The sequence below is a fragment of the Atractosteus spatula genome, chromosome 12, assembly GCF_055471065.1.
Source record: "Atractosteus spatula isolate fAtrSpa1 chromosome 12, fAtrSpa1.hap1, whole genome shotgun sequence".
NCBI lineage: Eukaryota > Metazoa > Chordata > Actinopteri > Semionotiformes > Lepisosteidae > Atractosteus > Atractosteus spatula.
Genome location: NC_142717.1, coordinates 42,110,996 through 42,134,523, shown reverse-complemented (window position 1 = coordinate 42,134,523; position 23,528 = coordinate 42,110,996). Strand labels below are relative to the sequence as shown.

The 23,528-nt window shown below is 43.4% G+C and overlaps 2 protein-coding genes across 6 annotated transcripts in view; both read right to left on the bottom strand.

Moving 5' to 3' along the window:
• Nucleotides 1-114: 114 nt before the first annotated feature.
• Nucleotides 115-2,957, bottom strand: gatad1 (GATA zinc finger domain containing 1). Its single transcript, XM_088929434.1, has 5 exons — nucleotides 2,565-2,957; nucleotides 1,707-1,829; nucleotides 1,555-1,614; nucleotides 1,285-1,468; nucleotides 115-1,185 (listed from the first exon to the last, which is right to left on the bottom strand). The coding sequence occupies exons 1-5, from the start codon at nucleotides 2,748-2,750 to the stop codon at nucleotides 995-997; spliced, it is 744 nt and encodes a 247-aa protein (XP_088785560.1). The 5' UTR covers nucleotides 2,751-2,957; the 3' UTR covers nucleotides 115-994.
• A 1,677-nt stretch (nucleotides 2,958-4,634) lies between these two features.
• The window catches only part of LOC148823114 (ankyrin repeat and IBR domain-containing protein 1-like), a 66,932-nt gene continuing 48,038 nt past the window's right edge, over nucleotides 4,635-23,528 (bottom strand). For 3 of the 5 annotated variants that reach the window (XM_088928955.1, XM_088928956.1, XM_088928959.1), the window contains 15 exons: nucleotides 22,422-22,510; nucleotides 21,926-22,070; nucleotides 20,495-20,661; nucleotides 18,630-18,718; nucleotides 18,004-18,134; nucleotides 16,009-16,143; nucleotides 14,934-15,020; nucleotides 14,759-14,825; nucleotides 13,944-14,089; nucleotides 13,574-13,752; nucleotides 12,745-12,796; nucleotides 12,480-12,554; nucleotides 9,250-9,361; nucleotides 8,338-8,471; nucleotides 4,635-7,593 (listed from right to left, as the gene is read on the bottom strand). In XM_088928955.1, the coding sequence (XP_088785081.1) occupies nucleotides 6,820-7,593; nucleotides 8,338-8,471; nucleotides 9,250-9,361; nucleotides 12,480-12,554; nucleotides 12,745-12,796; nucleotides 13,574-13,752; nucleotides 13,944-14,089; nucleotides 14,759-14,825; nucleotides 14,934-15,020; nucleotides 16,009-16,143; nucleotides 18,004-18,134; nucleotides 18,630-18,718; nucleotides 20,495-20,661; nucleotides 21,926-22,070; nucleotides 22,422-22,510 (2,382 nt within the window). In that variant the 3' untranslated portion in view covers nucleotides 4,635-6,819. The remainder of the gene's footprint in view (nucleotides 7,594-8,337; nucleotides 8,472-9,249; nucleotides 9,362-12,479; nucleotides 12,555-12,744; nucleotides 12,797-13,573; nucleotides 13,753-13,943; nucleotides 14,090-14,758; nucleotides 14,826-14,933; nucleotides 15,021-16,008; nucleotides 16,144-18,003; nucleotides 18,135-18,629; nucleotides 18,719-20,494; nucleotides 20,662-21,925; nucleotides 22,071-22,421; nucleotides 22,511-23,528) is intronic. The other 2 variants (XM_088928958.1, XM_088928957.1) reach the window with 2 other exon arrangements.

The window sequence follows — 23,528 nt, the reverse complement described above, 5'->3', positions numbered from 1 at the left end:
GAAATGAGAATGATGTGAAAAATACAGTATAAGATTTTACAATGAATAACAAACCACTGTGTCACTTTATCATTATTCACTAATGTGCAAAAGAATCACAATGAGGAAAAAGACTTCCAAGTGCTAGATCACTGTTGTTTTTATTTTAAATGCCTTTGTTAAATAACTTATGTCATTGTACTTTTTCTATGTTGTTCCATCTATGAAGAATGAAAGTAAACAATTTTTTCATTCAATCCCAATGACCGTGACTGTTAAACTTTGCTGTGCTGTATGGCTTGACAATTGGTTGAAGTAAAATTATATCCAGCACAGCTGTTAGAAACCTACAAGCAAATCAGTTTCAACATCCAACTCTTTTTCCCTTCCCTTGGGGAAAAAAACAGGCTTTAAATACTCCAAAAAATTGAGCATTTCCAATATATATTTTTCTGTACAAAACAAATGATGTTGACATGAAATATGTGAAAAATGTTCTCACACATCACCTTCTTTTCTTTTACAAACTAAAGATTTAAGAGACAATTTATGGCCAAGAGCACGTTGTCTCCTCCCAGCACAATGCACAATTTCTTGAGACATTTAGAACACAAATGCAAACTAGACAGCAAGGTTGCAGATCTAGAGTTCAGGGTTCAACGCTGGATTTACTAATACTGTTCACATGGGGGTTCTCCAGGTACTCCAGTTTCTTCCCACCTTCTAAAAATATGTTGGCTATATCATTCTCCAGAAACTGCAGTCCGGAGCCAGGTGTAGTCCTCCATAGCCCCATCTTGCACGCTGTTCTTCAGGAAGACTGTGGATGAATCCAGCTCTTCCCAGGAACAAGTGGCTTTCTAATGACGTTTATAGGAAGAGCCTACATTGCAGATTATCCCATAAATGCAGTGCCATTCCACAGGGCAGGTCCGCTCTACGCACTTCACGAGTTCCTAGCAGTCTCCGAGCGCACTGCCCAGAAAAACAAAAACGAACCAGCACTGCACTCAGACTACAGACTGTTCCCAACCGATTCCTTGATTGCAATTGCAGGTGTGGGTCCTATATGAGTCCAAATGTAACCCTTCTCTGGGCGAAGAGGAATAGTGGGGAAGGGACAGCTCCTGGACTTAAAATACTCAGAAGGCGCGTGGCACACAAACTCGAGGTACTCCATTTTTCTGGGTAGGTCCTCTTCTGGCCCTAAACAAACAAACAAAACAAGAAAGGGAGAACAGGGAAGTGGCCGTGAAGCGGTTCTGTGCGGTTCGGCTTCTCAGAGTCCGGCCTCAATGAACTCACCGACGATGTAGGTGGCCGGGTCGAACTGGTTCCGGGGGCTGGTCTGGGTGGGGATGAGCCAGGTCAGAGCGGCGCTCTTCTCGCAGTACTGGTCCTGCACGAACCCGCGGATCTGGGCGTAGTAGGGCATCCCGTCCTCCTCATCGATCACCCTGATAACATCCCCGATCTGGTAATACACGCCCTGGACGACAACGGGGAAGGCAAGTGTGCGGCCGGTGCTTTCACAACGGGTGCCGTTAATTAGCCGCTGCTTTCTGACCAGCTTACCTTGTAAAAAACGGATTCGGAGGTGATAATTGTAGACACTGATTCCGGCGCTTTAATTGGCTGGAAAAAAAAATTAACATGGGGGTTTCTGGACTTTTCGCTACATCAGACAGCTGCTTACACATGCTGGCACATAGCGGGTGAAAGCTTACATTTTTGAGCTTGAAAATGTGTCGTCTGCCCTTTCCTTTAGTAGAAACCTTCTTCTCGTTCGCCGGAGCCTTGTACTTCGTGTTTCTCAGCCGCGCTGAGCGCCTGTGGATTTCTTGTTTAGACTGAAAAACAGGATTATCTTATCAGGTGAAAACAAGACTGTGGGAGTCCTGTATAGCACAAGAGTAAGCCCGTCTCCTAAAACTAAGAGGCAAAGTTCATACATTTCGTGACGAGATTTAGCTAGAAAAATATATAGGGTCATATTTCGTGTCACATGTCTTGATGTCAAGGACTTTTTGGGGATAAAGCCCGGAACATCATTAATTATTTTGCTTTTACAAGTTCGAGGGGCTGGAAAGGCACATTTGGGATCCGATCCGAAGCACTTCAGCGCATGCATACGCTGCCTCAAGGGTATTTTGGTTTGAGAACCGGACATGACCCGGAACAGACATGTTTCCAGAGCCGCAAACTGAGGCACATCAAGCCATTAACAGCAGGATACAAAAAAAGAGGAGTGCCAAAGGTAATCATCCTTCGACCATGACCTTTAGAAACGCATTCAGGGGTATAAACCTTCCCGACTCACCAAACCACCCCGAACAAGCAGTTCCGCAACGCCAGACAGGAGGAGAGGCGATTGCGCGTCTGACTAAAAACACAACATTTCAACACGGCAAGAAAACAAAACGCCCTCGGCCTACGACAGACCTCTAGTATAAAGGTCTCCAGAAGACGATCAAACAAAAGTAGTGCCCCAATAAGACCTTCACTGCGGCAGCCCCTTTTACCAATCAAAGCGGCTCGCTTGCTGCTTCAGAAAAGCGAGTTTGCCGCCTGGGTATCGTCCGCACCTGCTTCCCGCCGCCATTGCTCTGCTGCGCCGAGGAGGAAGACGCGGTCCCCGGGGCTCCTCCGGTGGACGCGCCGCTCTTCCCGGTACAGCTGTTGCACAGGATCTCCCCCTGATTCCCCTTCTTCCACATGGAAGAGGAATTGGTTTTGCAAACGCTGCAGCAGGGCTTCAGTCCCAGCGGCATGGTCCCGGCGCGAAACGAGACGCAACTTCGGCTGCTTTCGGGTCGGGCGCGTCAGTCTTTTCCTAGAAAAAAACATGCGTGAGCTAGGGCTGCCGCACTCTGTAATTTATTAAAGTTTAAATCTGATCGGGGTGGGGGGGGGGAACCATCTGTAACAAAAGCAGACCCCAGGAACTCATCTCCGGAAGAGGACCTCTAGCTCCGCCCGTAAACAGCGAGTCGATTGGCTATTCCAGCCACCGAGGAAACTCACCGAGCTGTCACATTCGCAATTTGCTGCTTCTGGACAGCGACAACTGCGTGTACCGCCCTCTGCTGGGTGGAGGACCGATCAGCTCCGATCACAAAACGTAAAAACCGAGAGCCGGACCTTCTGTTTCATGGGTTCGTGAAGACAACGATTAAGTTATAATTGATAGAACTGGGGGGACATCGTCTCATTTCGTAAAACTAATTTCCCTTTCTCATCAGTGTGAAGACGAGAATGTTTTCCTTTTATAATGGTTCTAATGAATTGTGGTGATGGGGTGAGAAAAAATCAATATCCATAGTGCTGATAATAGAAGCAACTAAATGAAGTCCAACTATACCTTATAATTAATAATAATTGGTTACACTTACATAGCTCTTTTCTGGACACTCTACTCAAAGCGCTTTACAGGTAATGGGGCTCCCCTCCACCACCACCAGTGTGCAGCCCCACCTGAATGATGCGACAGCAGCCATAGTGCGCCAGAACGCTCACCACACACCAGCTCTCAGTGGGGAGGAGAACAGAGTGATGAAGCCAGTTCATAGAGGTGGATTATTAGGAGGCCAAGATTGGTAAGGGCCACTGGGAATTTTGGCCAGGACACCAGTGTTACACCCCTACTCTTTTTGAGAAACGCCCTGGGATTTTTAATGACCACAGAGAGTCAGGACTTCGGTTTTACATCTCATCCAAAGGACGGCGCCTGTTTACAGTCTAGTGTCCCCATCACTATACTGGGGCATTAGGACCCACATCAACTGCAGGGTGAGCGCCCCCTGCTGGCCCAAGTAACACCTCTTCCAGCAGCAACCTTAGTTTTTTCTAGGAGGTCTCCCATCCAGGTAGTGGCCAGGCTCACACCTGCTGAGCTTCAGTGGGTTGCCAGTTGTGAATTGCAGAGTGATATGGCTACCTTGTTTGGCCAAAATGGATATGAAATGCAAACGCACTGGCAGCAGGGAGGACTTATCAAGACAGGGCAGGTCTTATAATCTGGGTCATATTCTTTCAAAACCAACACTTCTGAAACCTAAAAGAATATATGCAGTATCATCTGTAACACTAGCTTTGATGTTCTGTGTTCCGTGTTTTACAACAGCAGCACTTCCTAATACAACAGAACTGATTTCTTATTCTAGGTACAGAAATATGATGAGCAGGATCAAGAGTAGCCTCTGTTGTGTTGAGGGAAAAGTAATTATTATAATAACGTGACCAGACAAACAATATCATGGTAATGCCACACAAAACTTATTTCACAACAATCAGCTCCTCTTAATATTTCCAAGGTCTATGGTAAAAAAGAGATGAGGGGATTCTGTTGCTATTCATAGAAAACCAACAATTTAAACAAAACGTTGAGTAACATTTCATTTTAGGGAGCTGAAAATCACACTTTATAAGAAGTGTTAATAAAGCTAATCATGAATGACAAATACTTGACTTTATCTACCATGCAATTAATCGTTAGTGACACTGCGCATCATCCACAATGAAGATCATATACTAGCTGTCACACGTTTATACAGTTCTGATTCACTACAGTGAAAACGTCTCTGGCTTATTGTACAACCAATATGTAAACCCCACAAAACAATTTTAAAAATGAATGAAAGATAAACACACAAGGCAAGTTTTACACAATCTTTATTAAGAGTAAAACTTTACTGATACTTTCATTAATTGGCCAGACATCAAACATTACTTACTCCATATAAATTGGGAATGTATCAAGTATAGGCTATGAAAGTGCAAATAGCATTTCAAGGTTAAGTTGCTTTTTACAATATAAAATTTCACCTGGTTACAAAATAGGTTTGCCAATTTTTATAGTCATTTGCCATGACAAATTTTAAAATTCAGTACCAAGAAAATACAAATTGAATTTAATGATCTTTTTTCATGCACAGCACACTGTTACACAGAAGTAGACAATGGTTAAACTCCACAACTCAAACAAAGCTTTACAAAAGTCCCACGAAGTTCACTAATTCCATATACAGAACTCTTACACAGCTTCACTTTTGCAAGACAAATTTCAATGCAATACAAATCTTTTCTTTGTAACCGCTCTATTGATCAGGTTACAAATTAGTTCAGTACAGCCACACACCAATTTTGGGAAAGCCCAATTGAGAAAGGTGACAACTTGAGAAATACTCTGGACTCTGATTTTAATGTAAAAAAATCTCTAACATTATTATTTTTCAACAAAATTATCAGGGAGATTCAATTTTAAAGAAATCCCAGCAAGCCAGCTCTTAAATCCTGTTCTGTATCGTAGTGTTCTTTAAGCACTTGAAACTAATCTCGGAGACACAGTCATGTCCTACTCTTCCGCAGTAAACTTCACTGTTTAGTACGTTTCGACAAACAAACAAACCTTAGACTGCATGCCTTAACTGAAGTAAAAAAAAAAATCAAAAGAGAAACAACAAATGGAAAAAAAAAGTTTTCAAACGAAATGTTATAGAGTTAACCGACAGTGACCCACAATGCATTTGGCAATATTATACAGAAAGAGTTATGGAAAAACTCGCGCTATTTTCAATGCAATAAAAAACTGAAAATATCCAATGAGCTAAAGAGAATCCTAGAATGTATATAAAAATATTTAAAACTGGTGTATCATGGACACTGATATTTTATTGACTGTACCACTGAAAAGATGACAGCAGGAGCTGATTTTCTGTATGCGTGCTTAACAAAGTTTTTATGAAGTGTGGCAATAAATTAAACAAGATCACACAAAGGCACAGCGACGGATTGCGTAGAAGAACCGTTTGAAGGTACTGATGCAGCCTGCCTGAGCTGCATGTTCAAATTTCTGCTTGAGCTTTTTGACTTCTAATTACATTGGCATTTTACAGTGCTTAAATTATGGAAAAAAAGAAACTGATTGCACTTCTAATAAAGTGTCTTATTTACTAGTGCACCTGTCGCGCCCATTCCTACTTTAATTTCACCAGCAGCTTCGATTGTTTAGTTCTACAAAAAAAAAAAGCTGAGAAACCAGCTTGCATTTTTTAACACATTTTGAATTGTTGGTAGCTATTCATACATTTAAGAATGGGTTAATGAAATTATTCTGATTGGTTCTCAGCAATGCAGGCATGATTTGCATGTGATTAACCTAGTATTCTCTAACTGATTACAGTTTGGCACCTGTTGGCACAGAATTAGGTAGAACATACTGTACTTATGGAAATGAGACTAGAGCTCCCTGATTGTACTTTGGACATCACTGCCACGAAGAAGCAGTTTTGTATGTTCCATTTCCATTCCTGCTGTCTCAGCATATTGTCACACTCAACAGCACTTGTTTCAAAGAAAAACAGACTGAGGAGGAGTGTTGCAATGGAGTATATGTCGAAAAAGCACTTCAAATATGTTTATGCATATTCTAAACTATCGCAAATTTGAGTAACAAGCAACTATCTCAAAAATCTGCGAATTTGAATTATTATTATCATCACAATCCCGTTTAAGACATTTTTTTATACAGATGCATTTGTACAGGCTGCACCTGATCGGATGGCGTTTGCCTGTAATTTCATCCTCTTCGATGGGATGGAGCAGGATCTTGTCTCACCGAATTAAAAGCGAGATTCCTTCCCACCTTTGCCCGCCATTTACTTTCGTTAGCGCTGCACAAGGGTTTCCGGGATTCAGCATTTCCCCCCCCCCCCCCGAAAGAGATGAAAAAAACATAGAGCCTCTCGTTTAGTGCTACCAAAGGAACATTGCTGCCACAGTTGCTAGTTTGCCAATCAGAGTGGTTGTTACTTTACAGGTCAGCTACATGTCTGCCAGTTCTCAGACCAGATGAACCTGCTCTTCCCACTCTGGAGAAGAGCTGCTTGGCTGAGGGTTGGGGTTCGAGTCTGTTTCTGGGGAGTCCGTGTCGTGGAGGTACGTGCCGCAGGGATGTTCCTCGCTGTCCGTCGTGGAGTCCCGCAGGGCTGTGCTCTCCGGGACGATGTCTCCTTCCAGCTGGCTCGGGCTGTCCGGCTCCGTGTCCCTGCCTGCCGGCAGGAGGTCCTGCTGCTGCTCCTCTGTATTCTGCGGCTGTGGGTCTCCAGTTCGGGGCGGCCCAGCCGCCTCACTGCCACTCGGTGGCGGGGCCTCTGTGCCGGCGTCCGGGGAGGCCGAAGGGACCAGCGCGATGCTCTGGGGGTTCATGTCGTGGAACCAGGCCATGATGTTGCCCAGGAGGTTAGCGTTCAGCGAGGGGTCGTGGCTGGCGGAGTCCGTGTCGCTGGAGGAGGAGAAGACCCGGCAGGAAGTCTCCCCGAGGGGCTGCAGGCTGTCGAAGGGCTCCGCACCGTAGGGGCTGCTGATGTTTCCCAGCCTCATCAGGCTGTCTCCCAGCTCCAGCAGCTCAGAGCTGCTGAGGGAGGCGCGGGGCACCTCCACACTGTGAGCTCCGGGGTCCAGCCTGGAGGGCAGGGAGGTGCCAATCGCCCCCAGCGAGGCCTCGTTACTGAGGAACCCCTGGGGGTCGCCACCCATTGCCAGGCCAGACTCCTGCAAGGACAGCTGGATGGCCAAGAGAATATTGGGATCGTCCTCATCCAGAGAGCTCAGGGCCTGCAACGAGGAGAGCGCAAGGCCCTTTAAAACCAGCTTTGTTCTCATTGTGGGAATAACATTTTCTTTCAATCAAAACTTCTAACACTCACACTTCTGCTAATGAGACGATCTGTTCCATTTTATTTTTTGAGTACCCATGACTTATTTTTCCTTTTCGTACAAGCTAATCGCTGATGTATTAACTTCACGTGAACTGACCCTCAAAGCAAAATAATTTAATTTTTCATCTCATCTCCTGGTTTAGTGATGAAAGTTACTGAAAATTACGCATTTCAATCTGCAACACTGCTGATTTGATAAGCTAACTGTATGACAAACGAATCTGTTGGCAGATCCAAGGTTCATAGCAGGACAAACCCTTGGGATAAGATCTTCCCTTTTAAGCCTAGATAGCAGATATACATTGAAACACTATCCCCAGGAATACTGGTTCATTTGCGATGTACTGTACAAAAATGTCTTCAACTTAAATGAAAGCTGTCATTTGTTTCTGTAAACATTTGAAGAATTAAGTTCTGTTACCCCATACAGTAACATTTAAAAAGACAGGACAATACTTACAGAACACGGTACAGTATGTGCCTGAAATTCAGTTATGACAACTGCTGCCAACACTCAAAGGGAAACGCACAGCCCAGGGGCACAGCGGTGCCCACAGTGGCTGTGGATTGTTCCTGAAACAGAAGCATGCAGCAAAGCAAAGAAAATGGAGAAGGAGAGAAGGCAGAGCAGGGCAGGTACCTGAAGCGAGTCCTGGTTTTCAGAGGGACTGACAGGGGTATAGTCATGAAGCGAAGAGCTTTGCAGAATACTCATAGAAGCTGAACTCACCATGGAGGTGCCATGTCTTCGGCTGCTGTCACCCTGCTGGGCATCTAACAGGGAGCATGCCGAGAAAGCAGCAGTCAGAAAACTCGCCTGTCCCGTAACACAGCCCTCCTCTCTCCCAGCCTCATCCAATACCGGTTAACGCAACTCATTCCTGACTCCTGTCGGCGGAGCTGTACAATTACTGTACACCCCTTAGTGCCCCACTCGCTGGAAAGCCCCAGGGGTGAAAGAGGCAGGAAGACGTTTCAGAGCCAGGAAAAAATGTCTCTGTACCCGTTAAGACAGAAGTCCACTCATCAGGAAGCCCAAGAAAACCCCACCAGTAATTAGGCGAAATCACAGATGGCAAAAAATTTATAAAAGCAGCGTCACAGTTTAGCCACGTGTGTGCATGGTGAGAGTCCTAGCTTTATCGATAAACAAAATCTATCTGCTTAAGTACATCTGTGATTACAAGAGCTGTAATTACACTGAAGTGGGTCCTCTTGCAAAGGCTTATGCTATCAGTTGGCGAGCTCTGGGAGTGGTAGTCATCGCGCTGAAAGAATTTTAAACCAAATTTCATTTTCTTTTCCTAAAAAACTACCTGCAATTACAAAGGAGAGTAAGGCATTTCTCTCAGTTATTTGTGTTCTGTTCAGTAGCTAATTGAGCCAAGGATCTTATCTAGCTATTTCTTAATATAAGCCAGCGCATCAGCTTCAACAGTATAACCGAGCAGCTTGCTCCTTACTCCCACAGCTCTTTGTTCACACCCTCAGTGTTCTCAGTGTTAAGTGTATGTGGCCGCGGTGTTGAGGAGCACAGGCCTGCATTGTGTACCTAAAGTGCTCTCGCTGGGGTCATCAGGGTCAGGAGTATTACTGCGCAGGCTGTGCATGTCTCCACGCCGTCTCTGCCTGTGTCTCCGTCTGTACTGGAACTCGGCGTACTCCTGCAAAATCCACAGACAAAGGCAACTTCACCCCTTCTGCACCATCGCTCTGCCAGCCAAGCCCTACAACCCGCCACCTGGCCACAGTCACAGCATCTGGCAGGCTTGTCGATGTGGGCTCACACTGGACCCCACCCGTCCACTCACTGCCAGGACACCGGAGAGAGGCACACACCCACAGGGCACACACTGGAAAAACAAGACAAGGCAATCCGAGACACGAAGGATGTGGAAAAAAACAAACTGGTCGTAATACAGGGTCAGCTATGCTTAGCATGCCTGAAGGCTATGATACAATGCATAGCCTAACTTGTTCTTTCAAGGCTTCTCAGTGCCAGTAATGACATGCAGAAAACTTCACTTTATGGCAACAGATTCAGTGAGATGCCTAGACAGCATCGCGCTGTTGAACAAGGGAAGGAAAAAGAAGGTCGTTTCTTTGCATCTCTAGTGTTAGCTGAGCCTCATAAAAGCACAACAAACAATAGAGAAAATCTGAACTGAGATGCTTCTTCACATCTTGAATTGTTTCCATATCTAATATAAAGGAGCTGGTTTTCTTGTAGGAAAACTGCAGGCAAGCTGCCCACCTAATTTACAAGAGAGCAGTTTACCCATGAAAAAAATTATTGGCCAAAACTGCTATTGTGTGTGTGTGTGTGTGTGTGTGTGTGTGTGTGCAGGAGCAGGACTAACTAGAAGTTAATTTTTCTGTTTGCACTAATCAAGCTGCATTTTTTTCTATCAAGATGGCTTTCAGTATCAGTTCCAGATATTAACTGTATTTTAGCAAAAATCATTTCTAGAATAACTATTTAATGTCTCCTTCTATATAAGCTTCATGCTAATATTAGTTAAAAACATTGCAATCTTCAAGGTTTTTTCAGGACTAAAAAAGTTACATTTCTCATACATAAAAAACATAATGGAAAGTAAAGGTAGTGAAATGTGCACAAATTCTGATTAAGAACCAAATAAATAAGAGAACAGGATTCCAACTGTGTTGCAGGACACGTTGTTTTGGAACAGACACCCTCATTTCATATAATGTGTAAATATGTCAAGAGCCCATTCCATCTGGGCATCGATTCCCACTATCCAAATTCAAGTGCAACAGAACTAAGTTATCTTAGTCAGCTATGAACCATTTTTATTTGGACAAATGACAGTATATTTTACTGCATATATATTTTTACTCATCATACATGTATGTTTTTTTTATTTCTTACTGGGTTCATGTTGTGTTAAATGTATTGTGTTTTTATGTTTTACCTGCCTGCAAATTTCCAAATTCCCATTTGGGATGAAAAAGTAAACCTTTGCCACAAAATGTTGTCAAGTTTGAGCTGCAAAAGGTTTGTAAGTGTCATACGGGGAGCTTCTCTTTCAATTGATCACATCAATTTCACAAAGAAACTTTTTATACAGTCTAAGAGAAACAATGGCAGACAGACGTATACTGCATGTACACAGAGGATAAACATAAAGCACAGTGAGTGTTAATAAACAGCATCAAAGCCCAGAGAACTGAATTAGAGCTCTCAGCAGCACAATGATTTAGTATGATAAGACAAGTTATACATTATAGTGAAGACATTCATTTCTGTATCATGTGCCCTGCGTTCTCCCTTTTAAAGAACATTTCATCGACCTGATCTATTTTAAAATAAATAAATGAGGTGTTGTGTTCACATGATCAAAATATCATTCGCAGTTTTATTCTTTTCAAGCATAGCGTATTCTAGAGTCCTATAGCATATGTTAATATGCAGGCTTTCTGAAACACTGAAGGCCATCCAAAGTATTATTATAAAAATAGAAGCTTTAAAAAACAGCTAAAGCTTTACTACAGTAATAAAAGTTAATTAAGGTCTGACGAAACGTTTTTTGGATGTTTGTATGTGATCTGCTGAATCAATTTTCCATTTCAGCTCCCCTGAAGAGATAATGAAGGAGCAACAGATTTTTCTGTCCTATTTGTTGGGCTGTATTTATATTCATCACTAGCATTGTCAAAGAAAATCAATCTAAAAAAATATAAACTCTTCCCAAGTGACACACACAGTCACTGACAACAAACGATTCAACTAAAAAACTAATTTCCCACAGAAAACTGAACAGCCTTGGCTTGTATTGTTTTCAAATAAATGCAACCAGAATGAAACATGACAAAAAGTCACCAGGGGGCTATGAAAACAAGAGGAAGAGGGTGGCAAAGCTAAATTAGGGTTTACATTTATTTATCCTTAGTGTCAGCTTTTTGGTATTGCCAATTTATAATCCTGGATAATGGGGTCTAAAGGCATGCGTGACAAAAGGATTGCAGCTCTATCATTCTCCTATTCATTTGTTCTGCATTTTCAACTGTGAGATTGTTGAAATTGTTTTAAACTGATAGCTAAGGCAAAGCATGCATAAGGTATTAGAGAAGTGGGGTCACTAACAGTGTCATTCATCTTAATACAAAGGTTACAAGAACACATTCTGCGAGAAAAAGACACCTTTGCCAGGGTACTAGAGAAAAAAGACAGGCAAAGTCAGATAAAATAGGAACATTCAAATGAATTTACAAGGGCTCAGATTTTATCCAAATGTCAGTCAACCAAGAAAGCAGAGACCCCAAAACAGGAACAACTAATGACTTCCACAAGGGAAGAAATCTTGTTTAAGCCAAATGATCTCAACCTTAAGGCTGCTCATACTAAGATAGCAAGAAAAAGAAATGCAAAGAAACAAAAGGAACCGGTGAGATTTGCATTAAAACCTGCCCCAGAGTGGTTATGGATTTTATCGAAACTGGACAGAATACTCGCGAACGCCCTTTCAACACCATTCATCAAGCATGCCTTTAACATCCGCCTGGAACAAGGTCTCACTGGACAGTAGCGCAGAGCAGCAGACTGATCCCAGGAGCCAAAGTCAATAAAATATGGAAACTTTCATTCCAACTACATTGCTGTTGTGTGGTTTAGGATGGAGAAAAGGGTAATTAAAAACACAAAGATGATAAAAATGGGATAAAAATCACCCCAGTGTTTTAACTAATAATAATTAGAATGATAATAAAAAAAAATACTTTTTCTTTGTATGAAAATGTTCATGGTCGCTTCTGTAATACCTGCTGCTGGCCTCCTGAATTTTGACAGTTCTCTCTTTGATCATTCCCTCCAAGAACTGATTGATTCCTCAGGATCTTTAGATTAGAACAGAATAACACTTGAGTGACCTTCCTGCATCACAGCTGTTAGGCATCTGAAACATTCGCTTACTGAAAGCAAGTTACTCACATGCTCTATGTCTACTGATGAACTGAACAACATGAACTATATGAAACACAACCTTCATACTACAGAAAAAACAACAACTCCTGAACAAATGGTTACCTCTGGAGACGCAAAACCTAAGTATTCCCAGTCCCAGGTTCCACCTGCAAAACTGTAAACAGAAAACAAATTATTGCACGCACTATTTTTGACTGGGAAAAGAATCTGACATTCAAGTTTCAAGAGATATATATATTATGACAATACTTACCTATTTGTTTATAACACAGCAGAGAGAGAGAGTTCTGCCCATAACCCATTAAAAGAATGCAAGTACAAGCTTTTTGATCAAAGTACTTCTTCTATTATAACACTATTTAGTTGTCGTTATCAGATTTTTCAGTGGCGCTGAGGGAAGGCTTTCAGAACTATGACAGTGTTGTTAGTAATGTATTCCACGCAAGCTTGAGAGACATGACAACAGCTGCCCCAGGAAAGCAGACAAAACGACTGACGAAAGATCAATATTATCTCAGAGGCTTTCCTCCCACAGGACAAGTGTCACACAGAGCTGTAACAGTAGAGGCCAAGCCTAATCAAAGCACAGTGAGGAATACAGGACATCTAAGACTGTTATTGGTAAATGAATAAAAACATTGACTAGGTAACTAATTCCTCTACAAAAAGCTAATTCCAAATCACCAGTAACTAAATTATTTTCCTGCCTTACATTTTAGGCTTCGTTAATTTTAATTTGGTTTAAAATGGTGCATACAGTTCACAAATGAGCTACAGTATAAAGTGCTTTACTTTACATACATCTGAACTATTTCATCAAAATACTGTATAATTTAAGAGAGCAATACAGAGACCAATACAAAGAGACCTTAATTAGTCTCACTGCACAGGGAGGTCTGGGCTGCGCCGGGAGGAGAAACAGACACCTGACCTGCGGCGGGGGGCCTCTGGGGAGTCATTGGGGGCCACCCCCCGGGCCACCGAGGCCAGGAACTCCTGCCGCTTCTGCTGAACCAGGCAAGCTGCCCGGATGATTTTGTGGCGGGGGGTGCGGAGGTAAGGCCGGTTAACTTTCTGCGCGAGGTCTTCCGTCACCATCTCCAGGTCCGTCTGAGGGTGGAGGGGGGAAGAGACCAGAGGGGGGGGGGGGGGGGTCAGTGCCTGCTCTCCACCACCGCGCGGCCGTGGGACCCGACGTTTTTAATCACGCCGCCCAGCTTCCGCGATCTTTTTTTCTAATAATGGCCACCTGCCCCCGGGCCTCCCCAGTCTCTCACATAAAAACGGACGCGCTTCCTCACCTGCATAAGTTCGAAGATTTCTTTCTTTGTGCTTTTGGGTTCCAGAAAGAATCCGTAAGGATAAGAACACTTGAGGATGCGTCGAGTCTTCAGGAGCTCATGCACTGCATCTTCAATGAAGGTGGTGTCAGGGGGGCCTCCCTCCCCTATGGAGAGGGCGAACGGTACTATTACAGGTGTGTGGCAGCGTTCAGCTTGCCTCACAGTCTGCCGAGTGCGGACAATACAACCGCTTTTCCATGCATGACACTCAGGTAAATTATCAAACACTATTTCCTTAACCCTTAAAGGTGACATATAGCACCAAGTATGCCCCTTGGCCTAATATTGGGGCACAGGAGTTGCCCAAGATTAATTTTAGCCAACTCCAGCCCAAAACCCTGGCACCAGCCTGGATGAGATGACACTACAAAAGTGCCCTAAAAAACATGAGCTGTCACTCTGTCCTGGGCTTCCTACACAGTGAGCCTGGAGCCCAAGTCAGCTTGGCTCTTGAGTCACACAGGTGACTGACAGCACTGATACTGTATGCCCACCGATTCAGAGGTCTCCAATCTATGGTGGGGCTTGTTAGCGTGCTGTTTGTCAGAGAGCAATCGGAACAGGAATGATCAAAATTTACTATTTAATCAGCAAGGACACTTCTGCTTGTAAAAGTGGTACCAGGTGAGGCCAGGCATTACAAAAACCAGACAAGCAGCGATCAACAGTTGGCATACCTCTTAAGCCAACAGTCTGACCACAGCCAGGAAATGGCTTAGACCCTAAAACCAATCAATCCAGCCTGGATCAAGTTATTTTGCTCAATAACTTACGCCCTTTCAAGGCTCTGCTGAGCTGTTCCATCTTTTCTTTGGCTGTTTTCAGGAGACGCTGTTCCAGCTGGACGAGGATCACAGGAAAAAAGGGATCAGATAATTACAGCTTTTACACTTTTCCGGATAATGTGATCCAGTTACTGTGAGGCTTGGATCTTTCTCTGCCACCTACCTGGTAACTGTGCTCGTGGTTCTTATATCTTGTATAGTAGTGCATAAAACGGTCAAGTTCCTGGAAGGTCTTGTGCTTCTTCTCAGCCTGGAACACAAAAACCCTTCAGCTACGGCCATCTCCCTTGTGTGTGAGAGCACACATAGGAATTCAGACACTTTTACTAGGGGCAGCAGAACAACACTTAGCGCTTGTTTCTTGTACAGTGTTACACCATTATGCAAGATCTTAAGTCATCAACAGTTATTTGCTAACATTCAATTTTGGTGCTCTTTATTTTCACACAAGAGCATTAAAATCTCTTTAAGACAAAATGCATGTTTAGAGCAAAACAACATTTTAGGCACTGCTATAAACTGGGTGTCACAGTTAAATATTTTAAGGCTCGGATCTGTAAGAACTAAAATCTTTCTCCCCAACTTTGGTTCCTTATTTGCCTTGTGAAATTGCTGAAGCTGTGATATTGCTAGTATATCTGCCTGAAAAGCCGAAATACCCGACCGCGTGCAATAGCTGATGACAGAGCTCATGTGACATGTAACACAGTCTTTGGGTAATAAGTCAGGAAGATTTCAGTAGAAGTAATAAACAAGTATTTTCTTTTAAAAACATATTCAAATGACTGTGTTAGTGTTTAGCCCAATTTCACAATCAGTTACAAAAACATTTACTTTGCCAATTACTTTACACATGATGGATCGTTTATGTTCTTGTGCTGTCCTTCTGGAGACACTTAATTTTGACATTTCGAATTCAACAGATGAGACTAAGACAACCACAAGCTATAAAACAAGACAATAACTGTGGAAAGCAAGTTAAATTCGGTATCGCTTGTTCTGTTCTTGTTTAAAACTGAGAATAGAAGGAACTTCTCTCGAGTGTGGAACACACTATCCTGCCACGTTGTTGAAGCTGTTTGAGAAACTCAGATCGATTAGTTACAGCTACAGCCCAGGCAGATGAGCTGGACTGGCGGGGCAGCTCCCCCTCATGACCTTCCTTATGTTTCCTGGTTAACCACAGCCCGCAGTGTGCGATTCAATGTCTGAAGAATGAGGGAGTGCAGGTGTCCGACCTCCACAGTCATCTCCTTGGACTGCTCCTCCACCTGCTGGATGACCTCGTAGCGCGTGCAGCGGTAGTATCCGCCTGTGGACGAGCTGTGCTTCTTCCACTCTTCAAGGCAGATCCAACAGAAGTCATACTTGCACTGCAGACAACAACGAGTCACTCAGGGTTACAGCCCAACAGTAAGCCACCCAAACAGCCCCCCTAAGACCTTCCTCAGTTCTCTCTGCATAGAGCAAACCAGTGGTTCCCAGTCCTGGTCCTGGAGCCCTCATTCCAGCCCACCTTCATCAGACCATTGAAGCTGTGCTTGAGCTCAGAAGTGGCTTCACTGGAATATTTGCATTTTGTCTCCCATCACAAGATTGGAATTTAATCTCACATGTTTAAGAGCTGGGAAAAATCAGTTCAGAATAACCTTAAGTAAGACTTATTAAGTCAATTATTATGAAGGGCTTGATTGTGTGGCTGAGGACTCGTCTATAACAAAAACCAACGGGAGTGTGGGGCACCAGGATTTGGAACTACTGGGATAAACAAAACAAACCGCCCCCATCTATCAGATTGAAAGGAAAGATGGTGTGGTTGGTGTACGCGAGAAGGGGAGATCTCTTCTAAAAAAGACATGCTCAGAAATGAATGCCCTTGAATATGATGTCCACTATCCCTATAAGTTACAGGTAACTATAGATCCTCTCTCATTACACTTTAATGTCAAAGGCAGACCAGCTGAAACCCTACTGAGGTGTAATTAATCAATAGTCTATATTCCTGTCTGTTTTTGTGAATGTTTCTCTCAGACTGTATTGTACTGCATCTGTAAAAACAAAGTCCCAACTTGTTTCTAACAAACAGGACAAAAGGTTTGTTTTAAAAATAGCCAATAGCCAAATAGTGGGTAGTTCCGAGCAATATGAACAGCCTCTCCTTTTCCAGATAGATAAGAACAAGATCAAGAGCACTCCACTACTGCTCTCTTCACTTAATCCTTCCCCTGTGTGGAAGCTAGCTAAAATGCCTCTCATAGATCAAGCCAATATTCTTTACAGTATTGCATTAGTACTGCATTAAGTGAGCAGGATTACTGCAGGCCAGTCTGAGCTGCATTCTCTATCGAACAATACTGACACAAATATAAATTCATCTTATATGGAGCCTAAGTCTATCTGACAGTCAGCTTTCTGTAATGAAACCCATTCCCTGGCAATTGTCTGGCCAGGACATTGCGTTAAGCCTCCATTAAGTAAATCATGGTGAGACCAGAGCTCTTTCTTTTCATTTCAATCAAAAACCTGGCTCTGATACCAGAAAGTCCTCGAGTGTCAAGATTAAAGATGAAAAATGATGGGACTGCTAACCTCCCTCGGAGCAGGACTGTACACAAAGCAAACTCTAGGAAATGAATAAATGGGCAGCACAAAAAGACACTTCCAGACAGAAGCCAGCAAGGCTCCAAAACATGGAATTGGTCTTGTGTGTGCGCTTGTCATAGCACGTCTTTGCAATATTTCACTCTCAAATAAACTAGGAGGTACTTTCTCTGTTCCAAGGAGGGACAACGGTAACAGAAATTATCTTGAAGAAACAAACCAAACTCCACTTTTCAGTGATTAAGTGGTCAATTGATTTCAGTGCCATACAGTATATGCTTAAGACAGTGCATAAACACAAGAAAAGCCCTCAATCTACAAAGCACATCTCAGGCATTTCACTTGCTGCTTTCTTACAAGCTCCACTCCTTTCGGAGCCATAATCTTTCATCTGCTAAAACCGTTACTAGTTTAATTTATCACAGTATTTCAAATCTGATTACAACCATCATCCTGGCTGTGAGCTGGAAATGTGACAGTCGCCATATGGCTGATCACTTCCCGCTCTCAGGAGCGCCTAATGCCAATTTGCAGCAAGGCAGCCCATGAAATAGCAGGGAGCTGGTGGGAATGAAGCGAAGTGCTCCGAGTTCGGAGCACGTGTGTGTGCGAGCGCACGCTCTGCGGAGCACCTTGGCACACTGCATGTGGTTGCAGCCCTCATTCTTCTGGATCGGCGACTTGCAGTTGGCGCAGGGCTTGGAGTTGGTGAGCAACCACAAGCAGTTGGCTGCGTCTTCGTATGCCTCGCTCACGCCGACGACTTCCCAGGGAGAGAAGAAACAAAATTAGAACTGCTGGCAACGTCGGGGGCAGCCGAAAAAGAGGACTGCTTCAGTGAGACGGCAAGCTGCGCTCGCAGGGCGAGAGGCCTCACTTGGCTGCTCGTGAGCCACTGTACAGCTGGAAAGGGTTTCGGCTGAACAGAATTGTGAAGACTGGCTCGCCGAACAGAATATTTGTTATAGGAAAATTCAGAAAACTCCACCGCGCTCAAAATGGTCAAGCTTTATGCTCCTTTGAAAGGGTTTGTAGGGACATAAGAAGTGTAAAGTAGGATTAATTCAGAAACAACATCATGGATGTTGGCCAATCAGATTTAATGTAGCCAACACGAAGCCGTCACTATCACCATAAAAAATGGGGTGAGAAAGACACAGTTGGATTTGCTTATATGACGTATTCTACTCAAAGGGAACTGCGCAGGCTGCTGACGTTAACTGCAAGGATGCAATGACACCTGTCAACATGCACTCACGTTCCTCAGGTTTCATCTCCGAGACCTTCTGGAGCCACATCTTCCACGTTTGGCAATCGCACGGTTCGTGAGCTTCTCCCAGGCACTCCCTGAAGGAAAGACACAGCTGTCATGACCACAGCTCTGGATTCTTTCATCAAGCAAATCTAAGCTCAATCAAAACCAGAGTGCCATCCTTGAAGCAGCATTTTAAAGCACAAAGTTGCAGCCATTTACATTCCTAAATCAAACACAACTCTTAGCATACATAGGCAATATTAGGTACACTGCAGAAACGAACAGACCATCTAGTTTTCTTCCACCTCATAGTGCCTTTTGTGCAGTTACAAGATGACCTAAGATCATGTTCAAGTTTGAACGCGTGATTCACTGCTGGAGCAGTATGGTGTCCTGCAGTTTTTATCTACATTTACCCTCAGGTCCACTGCATTAGCTGTTGGAATACAGATATATCTGAAGTCAGATTTCAGTGCTGTGACTGGAGAAACTTTCAATAGCCTTGATGGCGAAATATTTTTCTCTAGAGATGAGATGAAACAACAGTTACCTAACACCAATGGCGTGCAAATATTTTCTCACTTATATTTTCAAGACCACACTTCTTCAGAGCGCATGATTAGCTTTGTCACGGTGGGGAAACACACTCCCACACTCCATAACTGCACAGAAAACTGAGCAACAGCTTTCCAGCTCTGGTTGAAGGTCCTTTGACCCTTTACTAAGGTACCGCAGGTGCCCTGCTAGAACAAAACCACACAGCTGCTTTTGCAGAAGTATTGCGCACATGAGCACAGCGTGAACTCGACAGCGGGCTGGAGGCAGCAGGGCAGCAGATCGTGATGTTGAACTGGGCTGACACGGGGCGCCTGCGGGCAGATCGAGGCCTCGGTCTGCCCCGAGGTTAGCGAAGGGGGAGAGAGGCTGAGGACCGTAGGCCTGTCACAGCCTGTCCCTCATTACGAATGACACTGACACAGGCTCCAGGAGGTGGAGAAGCCCTTGGCTGTTTTAGCCCTTGGTTTTACGAGGATGCAGTTTAATTATTTTTCCAAGAATTTACACAATGGCTTTAACACCTCTAGCAGGCATGCATTGCTACAGCTTTACGTATGATGAAGAAAAAAAAGTATTTTTTTTCCACATGCTTGTGTCGAACAGCAGGACTACGACTGCAATTTCGTTTTTTAAATTTATAGCAGATTCTTTGACAGATTTTTTTTGTTACTCCTTGTAGCATTCACGAAAGCATTGTAATATGCCAACTTTCTGCTTGGTTTCCTAAACAATTTCGTAGAAAATGGCGATTTCTCTGCAAACCACCAAGCACAGTTTAACTGGAAGGGAAATTTCTGTAAATTGCCACACACACAGGTAAAGATCACCACAGGCCCAGAGGAGAGAAGGATCTGCACACAGAACAGCAGAACCTGCATTTTTGGATACAAGTCTTCAAAATAGAAAAGCCACTTATCAGCCTGTCTGACAGATTTTATAATAGTATTCAAACAGATTACTATTATCTGGATTCATTAAGACTCTTAATGAATCCAGATAATAATTCGGGTTACGTATGTATATGGAACATCAGTTTCTGTAACAGACAACACCAACACTGAAGTAGTTCAAGTAGGCAGCTGCGTCAGCATGCGAAGGCTGCAAAGGAACAAGTAAAAGATGCTACACCTGAAGAAGGCTCCACAGCCGAAACATTGTGTTTCTTTTCTTCTCTTTCTAGCATGGAATAAACCTTTACTTGTTCCTTCACTCCAATATTGGCCCTGTGTAAGTTAACTACGGCCACCGGAAGGCGCTCGCTGGACGTTCTGTCCAGCTGCGGCTGAAAGTCCACCTGGATTCTCACTGACCAGCAGAAGAGGTGGCCTTTGCCGCAGTCCACAGCTGGGGCTCGCAGGAGGGGGAAGCTGAGCGAGTCCGAGCCGGAGGCAGCTGGGCCCTGTCTGGAGAGCCGCACCGCCCGCTCGCAGCCCGGCGTGGGGCACCACCGGATCGCGGGGTTGTTCTCGACGAACGCCTGAAACCAGACGGGGAGGGGTCAGCCGCTAGAGGAGAGGGAGATAGCTAACGAGCCCTCTGAAGAATAACCCGCTCAGTCACAGCGATATACAACGTGGGACAATGAACACACAGAGCTGCGGGTAAACGCTGGGACAGCGTTCACAGGATTTTGTTCACGGATGGAACTCAAATTCTACAGCTTACAAAACTGTGTTGATATAGTAGTACATCAACTAAGCTCAGTACTACATTGTACTGAGTACTAAAATTGCTATTGTGTTAGGACTGGGCCGATTCATTGTTAAATATTTGCATCTCCAGTTATTTTGATATTTTATATAGTAGAATAAGAAAAAAAAGTTGCCTTACAGTGTTCATGCTGTACAGCCTGTTTCATTTCGCTTTTAAATAACTCACGTTCCGCGTACTCTGTAAAGATGCAATGTGCGGTTTCGAGCCTCAGACAGCTGAGAGGAGCGAGAGATACTGTGAGTGGAGATGAGAAGAGGACAAGGAGTGAGTGATACTAAAGGAACTGTAACTCTGGTTCTGTGTTACTGCCCCTGACAGTGGAGTCAATTCTCTTCCATCACCCCGTAAAAGACGATAATCAGAAATTCTCTTTACCAAAAAAGACCATTCCAAATCATTTATAAAAAACCATTTAAATAAACTGCATTTCATCCTGACTGATGAAAGGTTTATTTTGTAAAAGTAGGATTACCCAGCTGTTATTCTGCTATTCTCTTCTCTTAGCAGTTATATGCAGGGGAACATAGGTCTACCGCACATTTCAATACAATTGGATGAGATAAAAAGGGCCGTTTCAGTCACCATGGATGAGCAAACCCTGTAATACTATGTCATTAGTTTTCCGGCCATGGCAAGATTCCCAGAAAGCACCCTCTAGCAAGACGAGCTTCGGGGAAAATGACTAGCTGCGATCTTTGGAGAGAATACAGGGCAGGAGTTGAACAAGAGCTGGCGGTGGCAGGGGGAGGCCACTACCCCACTGGCAGGCAGCTGAGGCGCAGCAGGAGAAAATGACAGTGCCGACAGAGCAGTGCGCCGGCAAACCCAAATTCAGATCATCGCTGACATCCGCCATGTAACTACAGCTCTGGATGTCAAAGACGGAAGATTTCTTTTTCTGTCAGCACACAAGCCCAGGCATTTTTAAATCTGTTTTAATCGATTAATTCAGTGTAGCATGTGGATTTTTTTTTCCTTGTGGAGTGAGTAGCACCTTTCTTTTTTTTTTCCTGAAGTGACATCTGTACCTTAATGTCGAATTGCAGATAGCGTTTATCCATCTCCCTCGAGACCACACTCTCTATGACGTCCACAGGAACCAGCTGGAAACAGTCATAGGCCGGGCAAAAGATATTGTGGGCTTCTCCTTCCTGAATCTTCATGTTCAAGAATCTGACAGGAACAAGATGGAGAGTCACAAGGACAAACATACAGTTTTACACCCGCTATTTCACTGGGCGGCTTCAGATTGCTATCAAAAACTTGATAGCGATCAGTAATCTCCACAGAGCACTATAGGAGATTTTGTTATTTAACAGACAATCTTTAAGCACTGCTTCATGGAGATAAAAATGTTGACCTTCACAGAAAACACAGAAGGGAATTACTTTAAATGTGATAGGAACCTACAATCTTAATATAACTTTAACTGCTCTTGTTGGGATTCAATAATTCTAATTTCTACTTCGGTGTAGAGGATAAACAGAGCAGAGCAGCTGCCAGGCATGTGAAATAGACACCCACCCTTCCCAGCATGCTCTGCAGAACTCGTGTCCACAAGACATGTCCACTGGGTCTTCGAACACAGAGATTGTGCACATGCAAATACCACACTAGGAGAAATGAAACAAAAGTAATGAGAAAAACAGCCATGACTTTCACATCTTTTCAACAAGCCTGCCCAGACCAACATCTTTTTTACCACCGAAACCAGGGAACTCTGATCCTCTTAAAAAGGATTGCAAAACAGTAATAACAGCTCAGTCCTGCAAGCACCCGCGTTAAAGAAGAGGCACATAATACAGATCCCAGCCTGAGAGGAAAATCGGTTTTCATGAGGCTAGTACAAAGAGGTATGTGCTGCTACAGTGAGGCAAGTCAAACACAAAATCTCTTAAAACTGAGGCTTTTCCTGTATTACGGCATGATAATACTTTACATATAAAGACTGCATACTCAACTTGTCATCACATACTGTGACCTCCAATTCACAGCTAAAGCAATATCTGCACACATCCGTTTCAGCATAACTGTTTGGAGAAATACAGGATACATAAATTGAAATGTTTCTTCCATTTTTTTTAAATAAATGAAACAAGGTTTGTGAAATACATGGCTGTGGAAGATGACATAAAAAGAAAATGACAAAGTTATATCAAATTTGAGAGAATTTAGGCAAATGAGTGCACATCATGGCAATTCACACAGAGAACGTGATTCTTCAGAGACTCTTTAATAGTTTGTATTTCTTTAGAAATGAAAAAAACTCTTCTGATATTTTCAAATTTCTATTTTTATTCCGGATCCTACAATCTGCATTAAACTGTGTGGGAACTGGAGAGATTTAAATGTTAAAAAACACAAAAAGGAAACTCACCAATACTTGTTTCACATTCACATGCTTTACCTTAAGGAGACATTTTTATAAGGTATTGAAACCCAGTTTCTCAAGTTAGCTAAACCACCAAAAGTCTTAATTAACACTGGCCATGATTACATGAGAGTTCAAAATACAACAAGCTAACAACATCACATGAGCATACTTCAACAAACAACTTCAGTTGTTTATTTGGAAAAAAGCATATTACTGAGCCAATGTCTGAAAGTTACCATCTGCTCCACGACCACCTG